Source organism: Bos grunniens, chromosome 8 (assembly GCF_055505025.1).
Source record: "Bos grunniens cultivar Pamir isolate PY7600 chromosome 8, Bosgru_T2T1.0, whole genome shotgun sequence".
NCBI lineage: Eukaryota > Metazoa > Chordata > Mammalia > Artiodactyla > Bovidae > Bos > Bos grunniens.
In genome coordinates, this window is record NC_141172.1 from 109,466,915 (window position 1) to 109,486,827 (window position 19,913).

Here is a 19,913-nt window from a genome sequence, read left to right on the forward strand (position 1 = left end):
CCGGAGAGGAGGGCGGGCCTTCATTAGCCCAAGGTTGGAAATATTTCACACGATTCTCAACTGGGGGATACAAAGATGCTCTGCTTTGGATTACTGTGCTCCTGAGAAGCTGTGGGCGACTGAAGCCAATGGCCACCTGGGCTCCCAGAGGCCCCTGCTCTCAGGCGCCCAGTGTATGCCACCCAAAGGGTCAGGGACGGACCATGACCTCCACTCACGGACTTTCCAGAAAGCTCCCACAGGCTGAGCACCGTCCACGTGCCAGGCCACGTACTCAGAACTAGCCATGAAGCAGGCACTGACTGTTGCCCTGTGTTTCTATCTGAATCCGAGGCTAGCCCGAGTCCTGACCACTGTACCACATGCCCGCCCCTGCCCCCGCCCCCATTCCCACCTCCACCCGCATCCCCGCCCCCATCCCCACCAACACGCCCATCCCCGTCCCCACCCGCCTCCCTGCCCCCTGGACCCCCACCAACACTCCCATCCCCGCCCCCGCCCCCATCCCCACCAACACGCCCGCTTTTGTGCACGTCACCACGGAACCTTAAAGCAGGGCTTCCGTAACTTGCTTGAGAACCGCCACTGAGACACACTGGTTTTTGGAAAGGCTCTCGCTGTTTAGTGACTTCCAAACGGCAGAGACTCACCTGCGTGACCGGGTCTGGGCTAAAGAAGGGCAATTCCCATTTTACAGGTGTATTGACTGAGGACAAAAGCGTACCACTCAGGTCTAGAACCAGGACTCCTTTTCCCTCCACACTGTGGTGCCGAGCCCTCCTGTGGGCTGTTTGGAGCTTCCTTTGAGGAACTCGGCTGTGAGACTTCTAGAAAAAGGAGCTGGCCACATTACGACTAAATCTCACTTTTCCCGCACTGGGATGGACTCAGGTACGTGTGTGCAAGTATTTCTTAAGATGAGTGCTCAGATGACAGGAAGCCAAGCAGAGACGGTCCTTCCTGACCACCGACCTGCCCATCCCTTGGTGAGAAGCAGAGGTGGGGGCCCAGGCCTACTTGTAGCCCAGGCTTCTGCCTCCCTGAGCCCCAGGCCTCCAGCGGATGCCATCCCGTCGCCTCCACCACCGTCGTCTCAGGAGCTGACGGGGTAGCGGTGGAAGGCCCAGTTCGGGGTCTGGAAGGACAGGAGGGCGCAGAGGACCTGGGCCGGTCGCTCGGCTGTCCTGCGGCCACACGAGCAGCCTGGACCACCCCAGAGTCCCCACCCCCACAGAGGCCTCGGGGTGAGCGTTGGACTGAGCAATGGAGTGTCGCTCTGCAGGCCCAGGGTGGGGGTGGGTTTCTGAAGGACCGCTGGACACCAGCGAGGAAAGGAGATAGATGGTGGGTGGGCATCGGAAGAGACCAGACAGCCCCTCTCCCCTCCAAAGCAGGAGCCCCACCCATGACAGACAGGCAGGACGAGCTCAGCGGGAACCCCAAGCTTTATTGGCTCAAAGTTCTCCTCAGGAGCCTGGTCGGCTGGGACTGGACGTTCCAGGGTGGGCACTCCCGGGCCTGAGCTAGGAGAAGGGAGGGGGAAAAAATGAGAATTTTAGGTCACATGGAGGGTTTCTGGAGTATGATCCCTGACAGGGTTAAAGGTGAGTAGTTCTGAAACTACTTTCAAAGACATGCTGTTTGATCAGTAAATATTTATAGAACCAGATGATAATGAAACATTTATCAAATGCCCACTATGTGTCAGGCACCGTGTGCTGCGTTTCTCACCGGTTAAAAAACAACACACCAATAACTAGAGCCACCATCAAAAACGAGGCACGATAAAACGAAACTTTCCATGCACTGCTGGCAGAAAAACACAGCTGGCGGAGAACAGGTGACCGGTCCACCTTCATCTTTGACATGGAAGCCACTGCCAGCCCCACCCCACGCCCCGTCCTCCGCACGACGGCCTCAAAGCGACATTACCTCCAGGTTCCCTCTGGCCTTCCGAAGGACCTTGTGTGTCACGACCACTGAGGAGAGAGGAGAGAACGGGGCGATCAGACACGGATGCCCCGCGAGACGGCGCACCAGCCAGGGCAGGGAGGAGGCCTCGAGGAGAGAACGGGGCGATCAGACACGGATGCCCCGCGAGACGGCGCACCAGCCAGGGCAGGGAGGAGGCCTCGAGGAGAGAATGGGGCAATTAGACACGGATGCCCCGCGAGACAGCGCACCAGCCAGGGCAGGGAGGAGGCCTCGAGGAAAGAACAGGGTGATCAGACACGGATGCCCCGCGAGACGGCGCACCAGCCAGGGCAGGGAGGAGGCCTCGAGGAGAGAACGGGGCGATCAGACACGGATGCCCCGCGAGACGGCATACCAGCCAAGGGCAGGGAGGAGGCCTCGAGGAGAGAACGGGGCGATCAGACACGGATGCCCTGCAAGACGGCGTACCAGCCAAGGGCAGGGAGGAGGCCTCCAGCTGCAAGAGGCTCAGGCCTGTGGACAGTCCTGCAGCATCCAGACCCAGAGGTGTCTACCTCATCACACACCCAGGACCAAGTGACCTGTCAGAGAGGGTGGGCCAGAGACCCCTCCTCAAGTCTAAGCCACCAGCTCTGTGATGCCAGAAGGCAGGGCATGTGACACCACGTTGCAGATGAAACTGAGGCCCGGCAGGGGCAGGGGGACCCCCGAGCCCACCTCTGCGGGCTGGGCCGCGGTGCGGGGAGGGAAGAGGCCTGTGCCCGTCTTGGAGCCCTCATCCCCCGGAAAAGCCACTCTGGGAATGGGGAGTGCCCGCTCCAAGCAAACGCAGGTGTGCAGGCCAGGGCCAGGCGGGAGGGCAGTGCAGTCCCGGGGTGGGCGCCTGACCACAGGGAAGACGGACGGACGGACACGGGGCAGCTCCCTGTGCGGGCAGCATGCTCCACCTGGAGAAGTGGCTGGGGCGGGACCACCTTGCAGCTCCCTGGGCTCCATGGCTGTGGGCAGAGGCCCAGCACGTGGGAACCCATGGGCAGGTGGAGGGCCCACCTCGGGGCACAGCTGTAAAGGAAGACAGCTTCTCCCCGCAGCCCGTCTGTCCCCCAGATGCCAGGAGAAGGGGGAAGGCCACCGCTGACGGAGTCGGGCTGGATCAGGACACGCCCTCAACGGGCCTCTGAGATGGCCAGGGACTACGTCTACGCCAGGGGAGGACACACAGTCTTCTGGACTGGGTCCTTGGCCAGTGAGGCTGAGACCAACTCCCTGCTGGCTTATTCCGAAGAGGTGCCATGCGGTGGCCTCGAGAAAATACTTATTTCTTGCCTCACAAAAGCTTCCATCTGGAGGTAATGGAGTCTGCACATACTCTGTGACATGGGGCGGGCACAGATGCTGTGGCCTTGTTTTTAACTGGGTGCAGTGAATCTCAGAGGTGCCCGCTGCCACCTGTGCCACCGCAGCCCCATGCTGCAGGGCAGAAGTTCTTAACTTGGGTCCAGGGTCATGCTTCCGGGCATCCTAAATCCCCGGAAACCATGTCCAAATCTGTGTGTACACAGTTGTGTGCATCTTTCTGGGGAGAGACAGCACCTCTCCTGAGATTCGCCAAGGGGCCTGGGACCCAGAGAAGAGTAAGTATCGTGGCACTAAAAGTATCAAACGAGTCACGTCTCACCTGGCCCAAGTCTGAAGGGGCCCCCGCATCTGAACAGCACCGCCCACCTTCCGAGCAAGAACCCCCACTGAGCCGAGAAGCCCGAAGGGCAGAGTGGGGAAGGGCTGGCCCCAGGCAGAGGCGTGCCTAGAGCCCAGGTCTGCCTGACGGCACTGGACCCCTTCCCCCAAAGACCCCAGCCTCAGTGGCGTCTAGCGGCGACAGGCGGTCTGTCAGCTGCGACCTCAGTCAGCACCCCGAGAGGCTCCTGCCCACTAGAGGCGGGACGTGGAGTGGGCAGCCCCAGACCACACGGGAGGCTCTCGCAGTCACTCTGTCTGTCCCCTCCTTTCCCGGCAGATTCTGAGCAGAGCTGGCGTGTCCACCTTGACCCAAGCGGGGTTAGGGAGAGGTGGGGACATTTCCCCAGCTTCCACCTAGTCCCTGAGAGCTGGAGCAGCCCTGGGAGAGGCCGGAGGGCCTGGGGTCCTGGGGGGACTCACAAGCGTGGCCAAGCCGCCCGCTCGCTGTACAACCTTGGGCAGGCCCTCCCCACAGCTGAGACGGACTCTGGGTCGGGCCATGGGGAGAAATACGGAGATGGTGACGCCGTCCTAGCAGGGGAGATGCTACGACACATCGGAGGTTACTGGTTTGCCACCACCTCCATGCACAGAGCTCAGTCTGACCTCGTGGAATAAAGGAGCCAAAGAACTAACACTGATGGAGCATTTCTGTCCCAGGAAGACGTACAAGAGAGCTGAGACATCACTCCCATCCCTTACAGGTGAGAAAACAGGGGCACTTCTTTATGAAGTTGTGATGAGAACCCAGGCCCATCCAGCCAGTCTGAGTCCCCTGGAATTACCGTCTCCGGTTAGAGGTGAGGACTCTACAGCTTGGAGAGCTAAAGTCATTTATTCCCGGTCTTGCAGGAAAGGGGCGATCTGAGCTACGGCTCCCCGACCCAGGCCTCGGCGCTGGGTTCTGGGCCCTGGGTCCGCCACAGTGACTCAGCCATCTGAACCCACTTCCGGAACCTGCTCTCCTGGAGGCAGGGTTCACTTCCTGTGCCTGGGACTGCCTGGGGCAACAGCCACAGGGCTCTGCTGGCTGTGAACCCCAGTGTTCCCTGGACTCAGGGCTGCACAAAGCGCGCTCCCTCTTCCTCCGGCTGCAGGCACCTGACCCAGCCAAACGGCCCGCCGCCACCGCAGACACAGCCTCGGTGGCACTGCCCCCACGCAGACCCCCTCCCAGTGCCCCTCTTCTCTACAAGGGACTTGATCTCCTAGGCCAGAGCCCCACAGACATCCGCCAGTCTGCCAGGGCTACCTCCCTACTAGCTTTCAACACCACCCTCGCCCCTCCACGGCCCTGTACAGCCCCCAAAGGGGCCTCCCCACCTCCCAGCCGTTCTGTGCTCAGCCACGGGGACCTAACACACGAGGGACCCTGTGGTCGTTGATGCTTCTGCCTGGGTCTGGCCCACAAGGCCCCTTGTAAGTTAAGGATGTTGACAGGCCACCAGCCCACGGTCCAGCGGGGGCTGTGCCATCCAGAGGCTCTCGGAGGACCCCGGGTGAAAGATGCAAGGAAACCCAAATGAAGGAGGCGTCAGGACAACCCAGGGCCGGGTTTAGTCCGCCCAGAGGTAGGGCCCAGACATGGCAGCCACCCCACCGCCACTCACACTGGTCAAAGATGACCTTCTCCTGGTTCTTGCTCAGTTGCAACAGCTTCAGGGTGTTATGCAACTTCTTTTCTTGTTCAAACAGTTTTTTGTGGAGTTTGCTGATCTCTGCCTTCAGTTCTCCCATCTAAAGAGAAGGGGATTTAGAAAAAAAAAAAAGAACAAAGAATAGAAACGTCAGATCATATAGGAAGAATTGCAAAACCATATAAAAAGCACTCAACCTTCCAAACAAAGGTATCTGAGTAAAAGCTAGAAGCCACGTGCTGCTGGCCAGATGGAGGCAAGCGTGCAGGCACAGCGGCCTCAGGACCGCTGGCGGAGCTGCAAGCCGGGGCACCCCAGGGTGCACCCAGGCCCCCGAGACATAGCAGATGTTAGGATGCACTTAACCCTCTGACCAGTGAGTCTACGCTTGGACATACACCCCCAAGGAGGGGCAGTGCAGCCCCAAGCAGATGCCTTGGCTCCAGGATGTTCACCTCAGCACTGTTCAGGGCAGGACGAAATAAACAACCTGGTTTGTTTCGATAGGGATTTAGGTAACTTAATTATGGCACTTATATACAATGGAGCAATTTCGCAGCTATTAGAAATGATGTTGTAGGACTTCATTTACTGACATTGAGAGATGATGGTAATTAGTGACAGAAGAGCCCAGAACAGCTCCTGTGTGCCAGGGCACGCCGGTTTCACAAAATTGAACGCATATATCTCTATCCATAGGCGTGTATATCAAGACGTCTAAACCATCTGACAACAGAGACATCGTGAAAATGTTTACAGTGTTCCATTGCTGAGAGATGGGATTTGGAATATTTTGTTTTTCGTTTTTTTAATTTATCAGAATTGAGTTTTTCCCCCCCAAAACTATAATGCTGGTTTATTTTTAATGCTTACATCTTACAAAGAGGATATAAAGATACTATTAGGGGGGGTATGATCTGTTCGGAGAGCCTGCTTTGATTTTTTCAGAGACGGGGAGCGAGTAGACGGTGACAAGCCCACAGCCCCCAGGCCCCTAAAGTGGAATATGCAGCCCGTGGTGACTCTCTCGGGCCTCCCTGATGGCACCAGAGGTAAAGAACCCGCCTGCAATGCGGGAGACGTGACGAGACCAGGGTTCGAGCCCTGGGTCGGGAAGATCCTCTGGAGGCAGGCAAGGCAAGCCACTCCAGTATTCTTGCCTGGAGAATCCCACGGACAGAGGGGCCTGGCGGGCTACAGTCCAAGGGGTCGCAGAGAGTCGGACACGACTTAAGAGGCTTAGCACGACGCACGCAGCAGCCCTCCTGCCTAGCCTCCACGGAACTGGTGCGTGGGGTGACGCGCACTCGCTTCCTCATGAAACACCAGGACTGTAGGCTGCCTGGCACCGGCCACCCTGTGCGCCACTGAGACACCTCTGCTGCCGACTTACGGAGAACCGCTTTAGTTTGTCCCCAAACTTTTTTAGGCTCTTATAATCAGTTATGTGATTTAATTTTTAAGTAAACTTATGAAATATGTGTATGAAAAGACAGAACCGGTTGAAAGAAAACCTGCATATGTTTCAGAGAAGACCTGATAAAGGCAAGTCACTAAAAAAACCCACATTGCTGCCAAATTAGCTGTGGGTGAGTCAACTCTAAAAGATGTGGGAGGAACACAGTCTAGAAGAATTCTACATTCAAATTGCTTCCAAGTACCTAAGTTTTTTCTTCATCTTCAAGAAACAGAAATTGGAAGTGACAGACATACATTATGGATGTAGTTTATGAAAGAAAGGAGACGGGGAACTTCAATCAGCAGACCCATATTCAAAGAAGAGGCCCTGGCCCGACATCAAAAGAATGGCAAATGAATGTACATTGCACTGTTTTTAAGTTAAACTGAGATGTTTAAGGTATGTATCATTTTTTGATTCCCTGCTTTAACCTACTTTTAAGATTAACCAATCGTGTCAGCTACAAGGACTTCGACAGTGCTTCCAAAACAGATCCTAATTAAAACACGAGGTTTTCTTTGATTCCTCCTCAAGCTGAGAGCCCGGAGACTTCTGCTCTGGCCGCGGCTTCACAGGCCACACATTCAGGGATAAGGTCACTCTTCACTCGGAGCCCTGGGTCCACATCTGTAAACAGGGATGATGCGTGACCCTCCTGTCACACGGCAGAGGGCAGAGACTCAGAGGAGAGGCTCCCTGAAGACAGGGAGGACGGTTACTTGCCTGCCCAACCTTACCTCTCCTTCTCAAGTCAGCTCAGACAGCATCTTCTCCAGGAAGCCCTCTTGAGAAGCTTCCCCACCACAGCCTCAGCTGCTTACTGCTCCTCTGGGTGCCCATCGTGTCCAGGGCTTTCCCTAACATTTCCCACTTCACGGCGGATTGTAACAGGTCATTACTTGTTCGCTTCCCCACCTACACTATAAGCTCCCTGAGGGCAGAACTCAATTCCTCCCTCTGACTCCCCAGCGACTGGCTCAAAGTAGGTGCTGTGAGAGCATATGCCAAGCGGTGGGTTCACCTGCACTCTCAAAACACCCTGAACACCCTGAATTCTATCCAGCACTGAAGACAAGGCATTATATACAAGTGTCTGCTGTCTCTCTGAACTAAAAATCTTCATTTTCACAGGATGAAGATGCCAGGGTGAAGACAGCAGGGCTCCAGAGCTCCATTGCTTCCAGATGCTAAGATGATGGAGCAAGTGAGTTTCAGTTCTCATGGTGATTTAGTCGCTCAGTCGTGATCGACTCTTGCAACCTCATGGACTGTGGCCCACCAGGTTCCTCTGTCCAGAGGATTTTCCAGGCAAGAACACTGGAGCGGGCTGCCATCTCCTCCAGGGGATCTTCCCAACCCAGGGATCGAACCTGCATGTCCTGCATTGCATGCGGATTCTTTACCACTGACCACCAGGGATTCCCTTCAGTTCTTCCTTCTGAAAAACAGGACTAATAATCCTTAACCCTCTGGAGGCTCCTGGAAGGGATAAGACGAGATGCTACTGTACAGCAGAGTCCCTGACCCCCAGCAGGACGCCAACAGAGCCACTCTTCTCGGGGCCACAGCGCTGAGATCAGAGCTGAGACTTAACGAGTGTGCTGCCTGACTTCTCTAACTGTTTTGTTTTTTTTTTCCCAGTTGGTTGTTATTCTTTTTTAAAATGAAAAATCTCAAAACATTTACAGAAGTAGAAAGAACAGGAGAATGAACCACTAGATACCCATCCAGCTGCAGCAGCTACAGCTATCAACTAACGGCCAGACTCGTTTCATCTACACCCCTGCCCATCCTCAGTCTAAAATTATTTTTAAAAACTCAATCCTAGAACCCAATCATGTTTCACCCCAAAATATTTCAGTATACAGCTCTAGAAGAAAAAGATTCTTTTTAAAAAAACCACAATGTCATTATCACATCTAAAACAATGAGCATGACTGCTTAGTATCACCGAACAGATGTTGGTAGATACGTTCCTGATTGCATCACAATTTTTATTATTGTTTTAAAACAACTGACTTGATTCAGCATCCAAATAAACTTCATGTTTTGTATCTGACTGTTATGTCTCCAGTTTCTTTTAATCCAGTGGGTCTCAGAGTTACCAAGAAGCCTCGTAAAGACAGATCACTGGGGCCACCCCCAGACTTCATGATTCCGTGGGTCTTGGGCGAGGCCTGAAAATCTGCCTTTCTGACCAGGGTCCAGATAGTGTTGGAGGCACGTGATCTGAGAACCGCTGCAACATCTGCAACTTTCACTCTCTCTCCTCTCCCTTTTTTCTTAGGATGAAAAGAGGGTCTAAGCTCATGGTGTACAAATCCTGCCCCAGACCTGGAATCAAGCCATTGCACCAAGGAGTTCTAACTGCCTTTAGGAAAATAAAAGGTACTTAGAAACCAGTTTGGCGCCAGGGGTGCTCCCTGGTACTGGCTTGGACATTTTCAGAGTCTTTTAAAAGTAAAGAAAACTACTAAATTTTTAAAATAGAAAATACATCAGGAGTTCACATATATGCATTTCTCTTCCCTGATAGTAAAAATTTCAACAAAAGTTATTTGTTTTATCCTATGATAAAATATAGTAATTTCAAAACATCAATACAAATATTAACAATATATTTACTAAAAACAGTTTACATTTTTTGACAGTTCGTTCCTGCTCTTTCAGTATTTCCACTAAGAAAATACAATCAAATCACTGTGTTTGTCACTGAAATGTTACCGCTGTTTGGCCATGTGGCCTCTAGGATCCTAGTTCCCTGACCAGGGATCGAATTTGTGCCCCTTGAAGTGGAAGTTCCAAGTGCGAACCACTGGACCAGCAGGGAATTTGCGAAATGTTTCCTCTTTGAGTGGTTATGCCTTCAATTATGTACAGGAAAGTTGGTTTGTTTTATCTTGAATATTTTAAAATTGCTTTCCCCCCCATTTTAATTTTTATTTACAATTACATAAAGCATTTTATAGAGTTTCAAAGTCAAATTTATGAAACAAGATCAATTCAGAGAAATCTACCTTCTATCCTTGTTCCTCCATCCTCTTCCTTCCCACCCCCATATGTAAACTCTTCTATTCCTGTTTATCCTTTCTCTTAAAAACATTTTTTTAGTCCATACAAATTATGCTTTATTTTTCAGCATCTCTTATCAAACTTTAAGAATGAGAGTGATTTTCCTGCTGGGTCTGAAAGCATAAATTAAGTCTGGAACTAGACGGTCTGGGTAGCTATTCCCCTGGACAATTCAGTTGATCAGAGTGAACAGTCTTTTATTTTCTACGTTTTAAAAAAAAATTATTTTCAATTGGGAGATAATTACCTTATAATATTGTGTTGGCTTCTGCCATACAAAAATGTGACTCAGCCGTAAGTATACATATGTCCCCTCCTTCTCTGCACCCCCCCGCCACCCCACCCCACCAGGCTGTCACAGAGCACCAGGCTGAGCTCCTGTCACAAAGCAACTTCTCACTAGCTATCTGTTTACATATGGTGATGTAAATGTTTCAATGCTACTCTCTCAATTCCTCCCACCCTATAAATATTTTTATAAACAAATATGTGTACATATTTGTATCTCTCCTCACAACTTTCTTAGATAAACTTATACATGTGATATACACTTTCCAGAGCAGTCTTAGGGACTGTTGGAGACGCGAAAGGCAATTTAATGACACTCAGAGAAAACACCAGGTAGTAAAAAAAAAACCACTGGAGCAGCTGATGGGAACCTGGAACCTGCTTCACACGGATTTCACACCAAGAAATAGGCGCCGCACGAAACCCAGGCAGGGACGGAAAAGCGGCTGGAGGCGGCTCAGCACCACACGGGGGTCTGTGTGCGCCAGCAGCCATCTCGGAGTGTCTCCGAGGGCCTCTTCCTGGCTCTAAAATTCTGTGATGCTAAAGTAAGCATAATCAGTTACCTGAGAAACCTCGGAAATAAGGTGCAAACCCTCACAAGCACTGACCAGTCCCTAGACTAATTTGCACTATAGTGGGGGAGATCAATGTGCCCACAATCTGTGTTTATACACGCGGATACACACACACTCGGAAGAGAAACAAGAAGTGCATCCATCTATTTAACAGACGTTACTCTACTGAGGACAAAAACGCTATATCAAGGGTGAAATATTTAGCTTAGACACGTGCTTTAAAAATCACATGAGCAAGCACTGGTTTAGAAGGATGAGAGGAAATTATTCATTCATTCAAAAACATGAACAAAATAGACATGGCCCCTCATGGAAAACAGAGACACAGACATTAAACAAGTGTGTAAGTGTGACGCACGGTAAAGGTTAGCATGAAACTGAAGAGGGTGCTGTGACGAACTGATCGGAAGCCTCTCTGACCTTGAAGTAACATTTAAGCTGAGACCTGCTACTGCTAAGCCGCTTCAGTCGTGTCCGACTCTGTGCGACCCCAGAGACGGCAGCCCACCAGGCTCCCCCGTCCCTGGGATTCTCCAGGCAAGAACACTGGAGTGGGTTGCCATTTCCTTCTCCAATGCGGGAAAGTGAAAAGTGAAAGTGAAGTCGCTCAGTCGTGTCCAACTCTTAGTGACCCCATGGACTACAGCCCACCAGGCTCCTCCGTCCATGGGATTTTCCAGGCAAGAGTACTGGAGTGGGGTGCCATTGCCTTAAGGTGAGAAAAAGCCAGCTGGAGGGAGGGAGCACTTCTGTTTTCTGGGCCTGAGATGGAACAAGCTCGGAGGGTCATGAGGAAAGGCGAGGCCAGTGTGGAGCTGGAGCTCGGCGGGGGTCCCCTCCAACAGGCACCTCCACTCCACACACAGACTTCCTCGCGTGATGACGGAGGTTCCTGCCCAGGATCCCAGGAGGGACGCCCAAGGACAGGCCCAGCAGAACCTTCCGAGCCAAGAGCTGCTTCACTGCTACTTCCCTGGCACGGCTGCGAGCTCTGAGGGCTGTTAGAAGGTAACTAGATAGGTGACGATGTGGAATGCACGTTTCCCTTCTGCCTTCCTGCTGGACTTGGGCCAAAAACTTACAGGTTACATAAAGGAGGGAGTATCTCTCAGACTACCAAGATGACAGCTTGAACTCTCCCTTAACTGACAGGCCGCTTCTTCCAGGGAGGCTTCTTTGATTACCGGAGTCAGTACTTGCCTGGACCTAATATGACATGGTACTCACACACACTGAAATCACATGGATTCTTTGCACCAAAGATGGAGAAGCTCTATACAGTCAGCAAAAACAAGACCAGGACCTGACTGCGACTCAGATCATGAGCTCCTTATTGCCAAATTCAGACTTAAATTGAAGAAAGTGGGGAAAACCACTAGATAATTCAGGTATGATCTAAATCAAATTTCTTATACAGTGGAAGTGACAAATAGATTTAAGGGCCCAGATCTGATAGACAGAGTACCTGATGAACCATGGATGGAGGTTCGTGACATTGTACAGGAGGCAGGGAGCAAGATCATCCCCAAGAAAAAGACATGCAAAAAAGCAAAATGGCTGTCTGAGGAGGCCTTAAAAATAGCTGTGAAAAGAAGAGAAGCGAAAAGCAAAGGAGAAAAGGAAAGATATACCTATTTGAATGCAGAATTACAAAGAACAGCAAGGAGAGATAAGAAAGCCTTCCTCAGTGATCAGTGCAAAGAAATAGAGGAAAACAATAGAATGAGAAAGACTAGGGATCTCTTCAAGATGATCAGAGATACCAAGGGAACACTTCACGCAAAGATGGGCTCGATAAAGGACAGAAATGGTAGGGACCTAACAGAAGCAGAAGATATGAAGAACAGGTGGCAAGAATACACAGAAGAACTATACAAAAAAGATGTTCACGACCAAGATAATCACGATGGTGTGATCACGCACCTAGAGCCAGACATCCTGGAATGTGAAGTCAAGTGGGCCTTAGAAAGCATCACTATGAACAAAGCTAGTGGAGGTGACAGAATTCCAGTTGAGCTATTTCAAATCCTGAAAGATGATGCTGTGAAAGTGCTGCACTCAATATGCCAGCAAATTTGGAAAACTCAGCAGTGGCCACAGGACTGGAAAAGGTCAGTTTTCATTCCAATACCAAAGAAAGGCAATGCCAAAGAATGCTCAAACTACCGCACAATTGCACTCATCTCACACGCTACTAAAGTAATGCTCAAAATTCTCCAAGCCAGGCTTCCGCAACACATGAACCATAAACTTCCAGATGTTCAAGCTGGTTTTAGAAAAGGAAGAGGAACCAGAGATCAAATTGCCAACATCCGCTGGATCATCGAAAAAGCAAGAGAGTTCCAGAAAAACATCTATTTCTGCTTTATTGACTATGCCAAAGCCTTTGACTGTGTGGATCACAATAGACTGGAAAATTCTGAAAGAGATAGGAATACCAGACCACCTGACCTGCCTCTTGAGAAATCTGTATGCAGGTCAGGAAGCAACAGTTAGAACTGGACATGGAACAACAGACTGGTTTCAAATAGGAAAAGGAGCACGTCAAGGCTGTATACTGTCACCCTGTTTATTTAACTTATATGCAGAGTACATCATGAGAAACGCTGGACTGGAGGAAGCACAAGCTGGAATTAAGATTGCCGGGAGAAACATCAACAACCTCAGATATGCAGATGACACCACCCTTATGGCAGAAAGTGAAGAGAACTAAAGAGCCTCTTGATGAAAGTGAAAGAGGAGAGTGAAAAAGTTGGCTTAAAGCTCAACATTCAGAAAACAAAGATCATGGCATCCGGTCCCATCACTTCATGGGAAATAGATGGGGAAACAGTGGCTGATTTTATTTTCTTGGGCTCAAAAATCACTGCAGGTGGTGACTGCAGCCATGAAATTAAAAGACGCTTCCTCCTTGGAAGGAAAGTTATGACCAACCTAGACAGCATATTAAAAAGCAGAGACATTACTTCGCCAACAAAGGTCCGTCTAGTTAGGGCTATGGTTTTTCCAGTGGTCATGTATGGATGTGAGAGTTGGACCGTAAAGAAAGCTGAATGCCGAAGAATGGATGCTTTTGAACTGTGATGTTAAAAGAAGACTCTTGAGAGTCCCTTGGACTGCGAGGAGATCCAACCAGTCCATTCTGAAGGAGATCAGTCCTGGGTGTTCATTGGAAGGACTGATGATGAAGCTGAAGCTTCAATACTTTGGCCGCCTGATGTGAAGAACTGACTCATTTGAAAAGACCCTGATGCTGGGAAAGATTGACAAGACGGGGACGACAGAGGATGAGATGGTTGGATGGCATCACCGACTCGATGGACATGGGTTTGGGTAAACTCTGGGCGTTGGTGATGGACAGGCAGTCCTGGCATGCTGCGGTTCATGGGGTCGCAAAGAGTGGGACACAACTGAGCGACTGAACCGAACTGAACTCACACACACAAACCCAGGGACGGCATCTGCTCTGCCTGACTCCTGAGCTGTGCCAGGGCAGATGCAAATGAGGATGGGGTGGGAGCAACTGTTCTTAATTCAGTCACATTCAAGTTACTGCCAAGTCTAGCTTTTAAGGGAAATTTCAGTGGCTTTGTAATAAATGATTTTCATTGGCTTAAAATAAAAAAAAAGGCACAACTAGTTTCTAAGTAGTTAAAATAGATTTACAAAGCCCACTAAAATATGATGCTGAAAGCTATCAAAAGGAATCAAGACAGTCCAGAGAAAAGGCATCAGAAATGAAAGAGATCTTGAACAGAACGGAACGAGCTAGTCCATGAGGACAACGTGGGACTTAAAAGCTTATCAAATACAAGCCTGTCCTTGGGATTCAACACTGCTGCTTCCAACCAGGCTCTGCATCCTTGAGTGCGTGCCTCACTGCCCGAGCCACAGTTTCCTCGTGTGTGGAATGTGGATAGGGCTCCTCCCGAAACAGACATGCTCAGCGTGGGGCCGGGGTCGGGTCCCGGCTGTAGCCGAGTTTGCAGGGCACCAGGGACCGAGGAAGAACAGGCCTGCAGCAGCCAGCGCAGCGTCTGACGCGTCGTTCAACAAGCACGGAGGCTTCCCTGCCACCCTCCACGTTCCCCCGGTGGAGGCACAACTGCCGCGGGCCCGGCCCTGGGCTGGACACGGCGGCGGCGGGGCCCAGGCCCGGCGGCCCCTGGAGCCTCTGTGTCCGCGTGCCGCCACCCACCTGTTCGCAGTGGAGCGTGCACTGGCCGTCGGTGGGCAGCGAGACCTTCCAGAAACGCACCAGCAACCCCGCGGCCTCGTCCAGCGTCCGCCTGGCAGAGCTCACGCCGGTGACAAAGCTGCTCGGGGGCTCCGCGTGTGGACCCTGCATAGGGGAACGTGAAGGCTGTTGGGTGAAGTCTGGAGAAAGATCACGGACAAGCTGGCTCTCACGGGCAGCATGAATCGCCAGACCACGGGGCCTGCATTCCACACTCTGAGCCAGAGCCTGGCGTGGACGACATCAATGTACGGTTAAAGCTGGTGAATTACAGATTATGAGGGAACTTTGTTGGTGATATTAGGCCCATCAACAAGCATGATCAGTGGCCACCTGAGGGCACTATGTTTATTTCGGCCACAAGAGGGTCCGTGGCCGGCCCCCGCCCTGCTCCGCAGCCCCGGAGCCTCTCAACAGCCAGCAATGCAGCGTGGTCGTTTCTGTCCCCTGCATCCCCGGCTCCTCGGCTCCGCCTGCCGCCAGTGGGACTTGCCCCGTCAAGTCTCCATCACCCCTCGGGCAGGCAGGAGCAAGTCAAACTGGGGAGTTTCTCAAGGGCACAAGACAGCGAAGAATGTGAACCCCAGAAGACAAAGTACAAAATAGATTTTTTTTTAAAGAAAGAAATGAAGAGTATCATTTTCACAAGTAGATAAAGACAAAACAATATGACACACCCTGTTAAGCTATCAAATTGGCAAAAAATCATTTATAAATAAAAATACTCACTGAAGACACAGGCGCAGAGGCACCCTCACTCGTAAATGGAGACACTGACACACACACTTGTGGAAAGCAACTCAGCAGTGGCTTCCAACAGAAGCTAGGAAGCCACGCGGCCTGGGAGCACGTGAGTTTACTTCTAGAAATCCGTCCCTAATGGACGGTTCTAAGGTATCACCAGAGATCCAGTTACAAGGATGCTTGTGACAGCTTAAATGTCCAGCAAACAGGTGAGAGAGTAAATAGACGGCTCTGTATCCACGCTGGCTTACTTTTCAGCCACGAAAAGTCAAGCTTTTAGGAAAATACTGAACAAGATTGAAATGTTAATATAATGTTAACTGAAAGTCAAATACAAAACTCATATGTAATGAGTCAGTTTTACAGACTTTATGAATGAGACACAAGTACACACATGAAAATTCTAAGCACTGAGCACTATGTGGTATTTTTATAGATGCTTTTATGTTTCTCTATAGTTTCTAGTTTCTGTAAAACAAAGATCATAATCAGAAAAGAACAATACTCTTACTTATATTTACGAATTCATTCAACGAGTATTTACCAGGCACCTACTCCCTGCCAGGCCCCGGGTGACACAGTGGGTATATGAGAGTGAACAAACACACGCTCTCCCTACTCTTATTAATGGGATGAAAAAAGCAAAGCTGGCTTTCACAATATTGTAAAACAAAACAAAAAGGCAAAACAGCTAATATGAAGTAGGGGGCTTAAGTGTCCTCAATGAGAACCCAAAAAGAAGGATCAGAAAATGTGACCCACAGAAGCTCGAAGGTTGAGTCCAGTCCGGGGGAGGAAGGAAATTTGATCCCAAGTCTTGGAGAAAGTCAATGAGAAACTTTATGTCAAGCACACAGGGGTCCTCGACTTTAAAATGAGGATTCTGGCAGGACGCCGCAGGAAGAAGGGGTAGGTGGTCTTCCCAGCCAGAGGGCACAGGGGGCCAGGGCTGGAGGAAAAGCAGCCGCACCAGGCTGGGCCAGCAACTGGGGAGCGAGGAGAGACGGTGGGCGGGCAGGAGCAGACCCCGGCGTGAGAAAGTCTGCACAGCCCTGGGGAGCAGAAGAAAAGCAGCCACGCCCGGCTGGGGCAGCACTGGGGAGCGGGCAGAGATGGCGGGCGGGCAGGAGCAGACCCCGGCGTGAGAAAGTCTGCACAGTACGGGGAGCGGGAGGTGTCACACGGCTGCGGGGCAGGACACCAGAGCGCCCTGGAGGACATGCAGCAGGGTTCCAGCTCTGGAGGACATGCAGCGGGGTTCCAGCCCTGGAGGCGCCGAGTTCCTTCAGCTCGGCGTCTGTACAGTGGGCACAACGCCACCCATCATGAAGGCTGCTAACCGGCCACGTGCTGGGAGGGCAGCCGCCACCCGTCAGAGGGGGCGCGGGGCAGCTCGTGTCAGCAAGAGCGTCCCAAGGGACTGTGCGATCCTTCCACGCCACGTGAGGATCAGGACCTCAGCCATGCTGAGCGTGGAGGCTGGGAGCGGGGCGGACCGGTGACCGGGGGAAAGAACAGACGGACACGTGACAGGCCTGAAGGACAGAGGGACGGATGCGAGCCTGGACAGACAGAGGCCGGCGTGGGGCAGGGCAGCGCAGCAGCACAGGGACACCCCTCAGTAGGCGGCCCCCCAGAACAACGCACAACCTGCAGAGCGGACCTGCCCTCCGAGCCTCAGGGCCGCCTTTCCTGCCCCTCCTCCCAGGGGAAGAGGCCCCACGGCCCCCTTGCCTCCTGCCTCTGCCTCCTGCCTCTGCCTCCTGTTTCCCCGTGCGTCCCTCTCCCTCCGGCACCATCGCTGAAGTTACCTTGGTTACCAGCTCCTGACTGATGGGGCCAGGAGCCTCTCGGATTTGAAGGTCCATCTCGGCAAGGAGCATCTGGCCCTGGCCAATCTGCTCACACAGGGCATCATAGTCCTCGGCCAGGCCCAGCATGTGACGGCCGCTCTTGCTGGCCCAGAGGTGGTGGCTGGGGACCAGGGAGGACACGTAGGAGGCACTGACAACGGAGCTGCCGCTGTCGCAGGAGAGGGTGTCCACATCATTTCCGGAGAGTGGAGGCATCTCTGAAGCTGCACAACGAGAGGGGAGACGTGAGATCTCCCAGGAGCAGCACCTGCCTTCGATGGGCTGTGTGCAAGGACATGAAGCCAGCCGGGAGGCAAGAGCCCTCAGGTCCAAATGCCAGCTGACACCACCCAGAGAGGACAGACAGAGGCTGGGATCCAGGATGCCAGTGTGTGCGCCACCTAATGAGTAAGCTCTGGGATTAGTCACCTCATTTCAACCCAACCAGCACTCATCAGAGCCCTGCAATGCAGAAGAGCCTGGTCTACACAGAGGAACCGAGGCCAGGCCTGCGCCTCAGGGGTCTGAGTCTGATCGGAGAACAGACGCCACGCGGAAGGGGTAGGAGCCCGACATCAGAGAGCCGGATCTCAGAGGACAGGACAGTCAAGCCTATGCGCAGAAAGGGGGACCAGAGACAGCTTCCTGGAAGAAGCAACGACTACGCTGGGGCGCAAGGGTAGCAAGAATGATGCTTCACAGAGGAAGAAGCCTGCCGCTTTCCACCTTTGCATCAACAGAAGCACAGGTGGATGATTCTGACAGGGGCCATCAGGAGAGACATTTCCCAGAGCCATGTGCATTCAGGAGGAGTCTTGAAGCGGCAGGATTTTCACTAGCAGAGAAGCGGGCAAGATTGGTCTGGCAAAGGCAGGAGCCAGGAGGCACAGTCCCCGTGAGAGGAAAGCGCAGGCCCGCCTGCAGGATGGTGACCCATCTGTGTGCCACCAGGTGGGCAAAGGGGTGTGGCTGGGCAGGCCCGCCGGGGCTGGGTGCTGCAGGCCCTCAAAAGCCACGCTAAGGTGGTCGCTCTAATCCAGGGCAACAGGGACCCCAGCCAATGATGTCACTAAGGCTGGTAACACCTAGGAACACAGGAACCAGCTTGGAGGATGAGATCGCCAGCTAGAAATGCTGAGAACACGAAACCCTAAATCCTGCCAAATACTCTTCTGAGTTGGAACCAGGGACCCCCTTGCCCTCAACTGAACAAGTCCCACCGAGAAACCCAAAGGTGCCACAGTCACCCAGACTTTAGCTCTGTACCTGATCTTGGGGGCGTTGCTGGAGTGGGATCAAACAGATCACACGAATCGTCAGTTGCCACGGGACACTTGTCACCATCTGCACGAGGCAAAATACGGGAAGCAGGCCATCAAGTTCTCGTTTCATTCTCATCAGCATTTGAGAGAAAGAACTGCAGGAAAATATAGTCAAATTCTGGACACGAGCACTATCGTTCATTCACGTCCTCACTGGGCCTCTCTCCCGCCAGGCCTTGCGGGACACAGAGTGAGCAGGCCTGGCCCCCTCCCCGGAAGGACCCTCTTTGTCCAGACAAGTAAGCAGACCACGTCCCCCGAGGAGTCAGGGCTAAGGGGCGGTGGGAGCCCAGGTCGGGGGGTGACCCGAGGAGGCAGAAATGCCGGGGTCCTTTAGACACCTCAGGGGGCGTGAAGCAGGGGCTTCAGGAGGAACGGCTGGCGGCCCGAGTCTGGAGGCGGCCGTGGTACCCACACGGGATGGAAGCGTCACCCCAAGTAGGACCTGGGAGGGGATGCACTGGAACAAGGGAAGTGGGCAAAACCAGTCAGATGCTGGAAAAGATGCCAAGCCGCGTTCTACGAGGCACCTCCAAGCTCCCAGGAGCTCAGGGACAGCGTGGCTTCTAGTTCAGGTTTCCTGGGAGAGGAGGCCAAGGGACTGAGATGGGAAGGGATCTGCCTGGCATGACCTGGAGCGTCAGGGATGGAGCGAGCACTGTGTCCCCGCCTCGCAGGGTCCCGTTCAGCTCATTCCCACCCAGGCATCTCCTGAGAGTGTGCTTTGATATCAGGGGGCCAAGGAGCCCCGGGGGTCTGCTCCAGGGAGCTGGCCCAAGAGGGATCACTTCCTACAACAACAGCAGCCTTTAGAGCAGAACTTTCAGACAGTGGCTCTTCGCTACCATCCTGGAAAGTCTTTTGCAAAGGAGGAAACGCTGCTGCCTACAGTATAATTCTCATCTTCACTGGGGGAGGTGGGAGAATGCTCCCACATGTCTCTGTGGAGGGCACCCCAGGGCTGACCCTGGACAAATCTCCAAAACAGGCAAAGGCTGTTCAACGACCTCACTTCACCTGCCCCAGAGTCCATCCTGGGCACCCCAAG

The 19,913-nt window shown here is 52.6% G+C and overlaps 1 protein-coding gene across 36 annotated transcripts in view; it reads right to left on the reverse strand.

Annotated features, from left to right (window-relative positions):
• Window positions 1-1,427: 1,427 nt before the first annotated feature.
• The window catches only part of CDK5RAP2 (CDK5 regulatory subunit associated protein 2), a 183,952-nt gene continuing 165,466 nt past the window's right edge, over window positions 1,428-19,913 (reverse strand). For 18 of the 36 annotated variants that reach the window (XM_086413953.1, XM_086413944.1, XM_086413934.1 and 15 more), the window contains 6 exons: window positions 18,810-18,887; window positions 17,502-17,767; window positions 14,908-15,051; window positions 5,286-5,412; window positions 1,933-1,979; window positions 1,428-1,518 (listed from right to left, as the gene is read on the reverse strand). In XM_086413953.1, the coding sequence (XP_086270079.1) occupies window positions 1,447-1,518; window positions 1,933-1,979; window positions 5,286-5,412; window positions 14,908-15,051; window positions 17,502-17,767; window positions 18,810-18,887 (734 nt within the window). In that variant the 3' untranslated portion in view covers window positions 1,428-1,446. Of the gene's footprint in view, window positions 1,524-1,932; window positions 1,980-5,285; window positions 5,413-14,907; window positions 15,052-17,501; window positions 17,768-18,809; window positions 18,961-19,913 lie in introns of all 36 variants that reach the window. The other 18 variants (XM_086413946.1, XM_086413949.1, XM_086413936.1 and 15 more) reach the window with 5 other exon arrangements.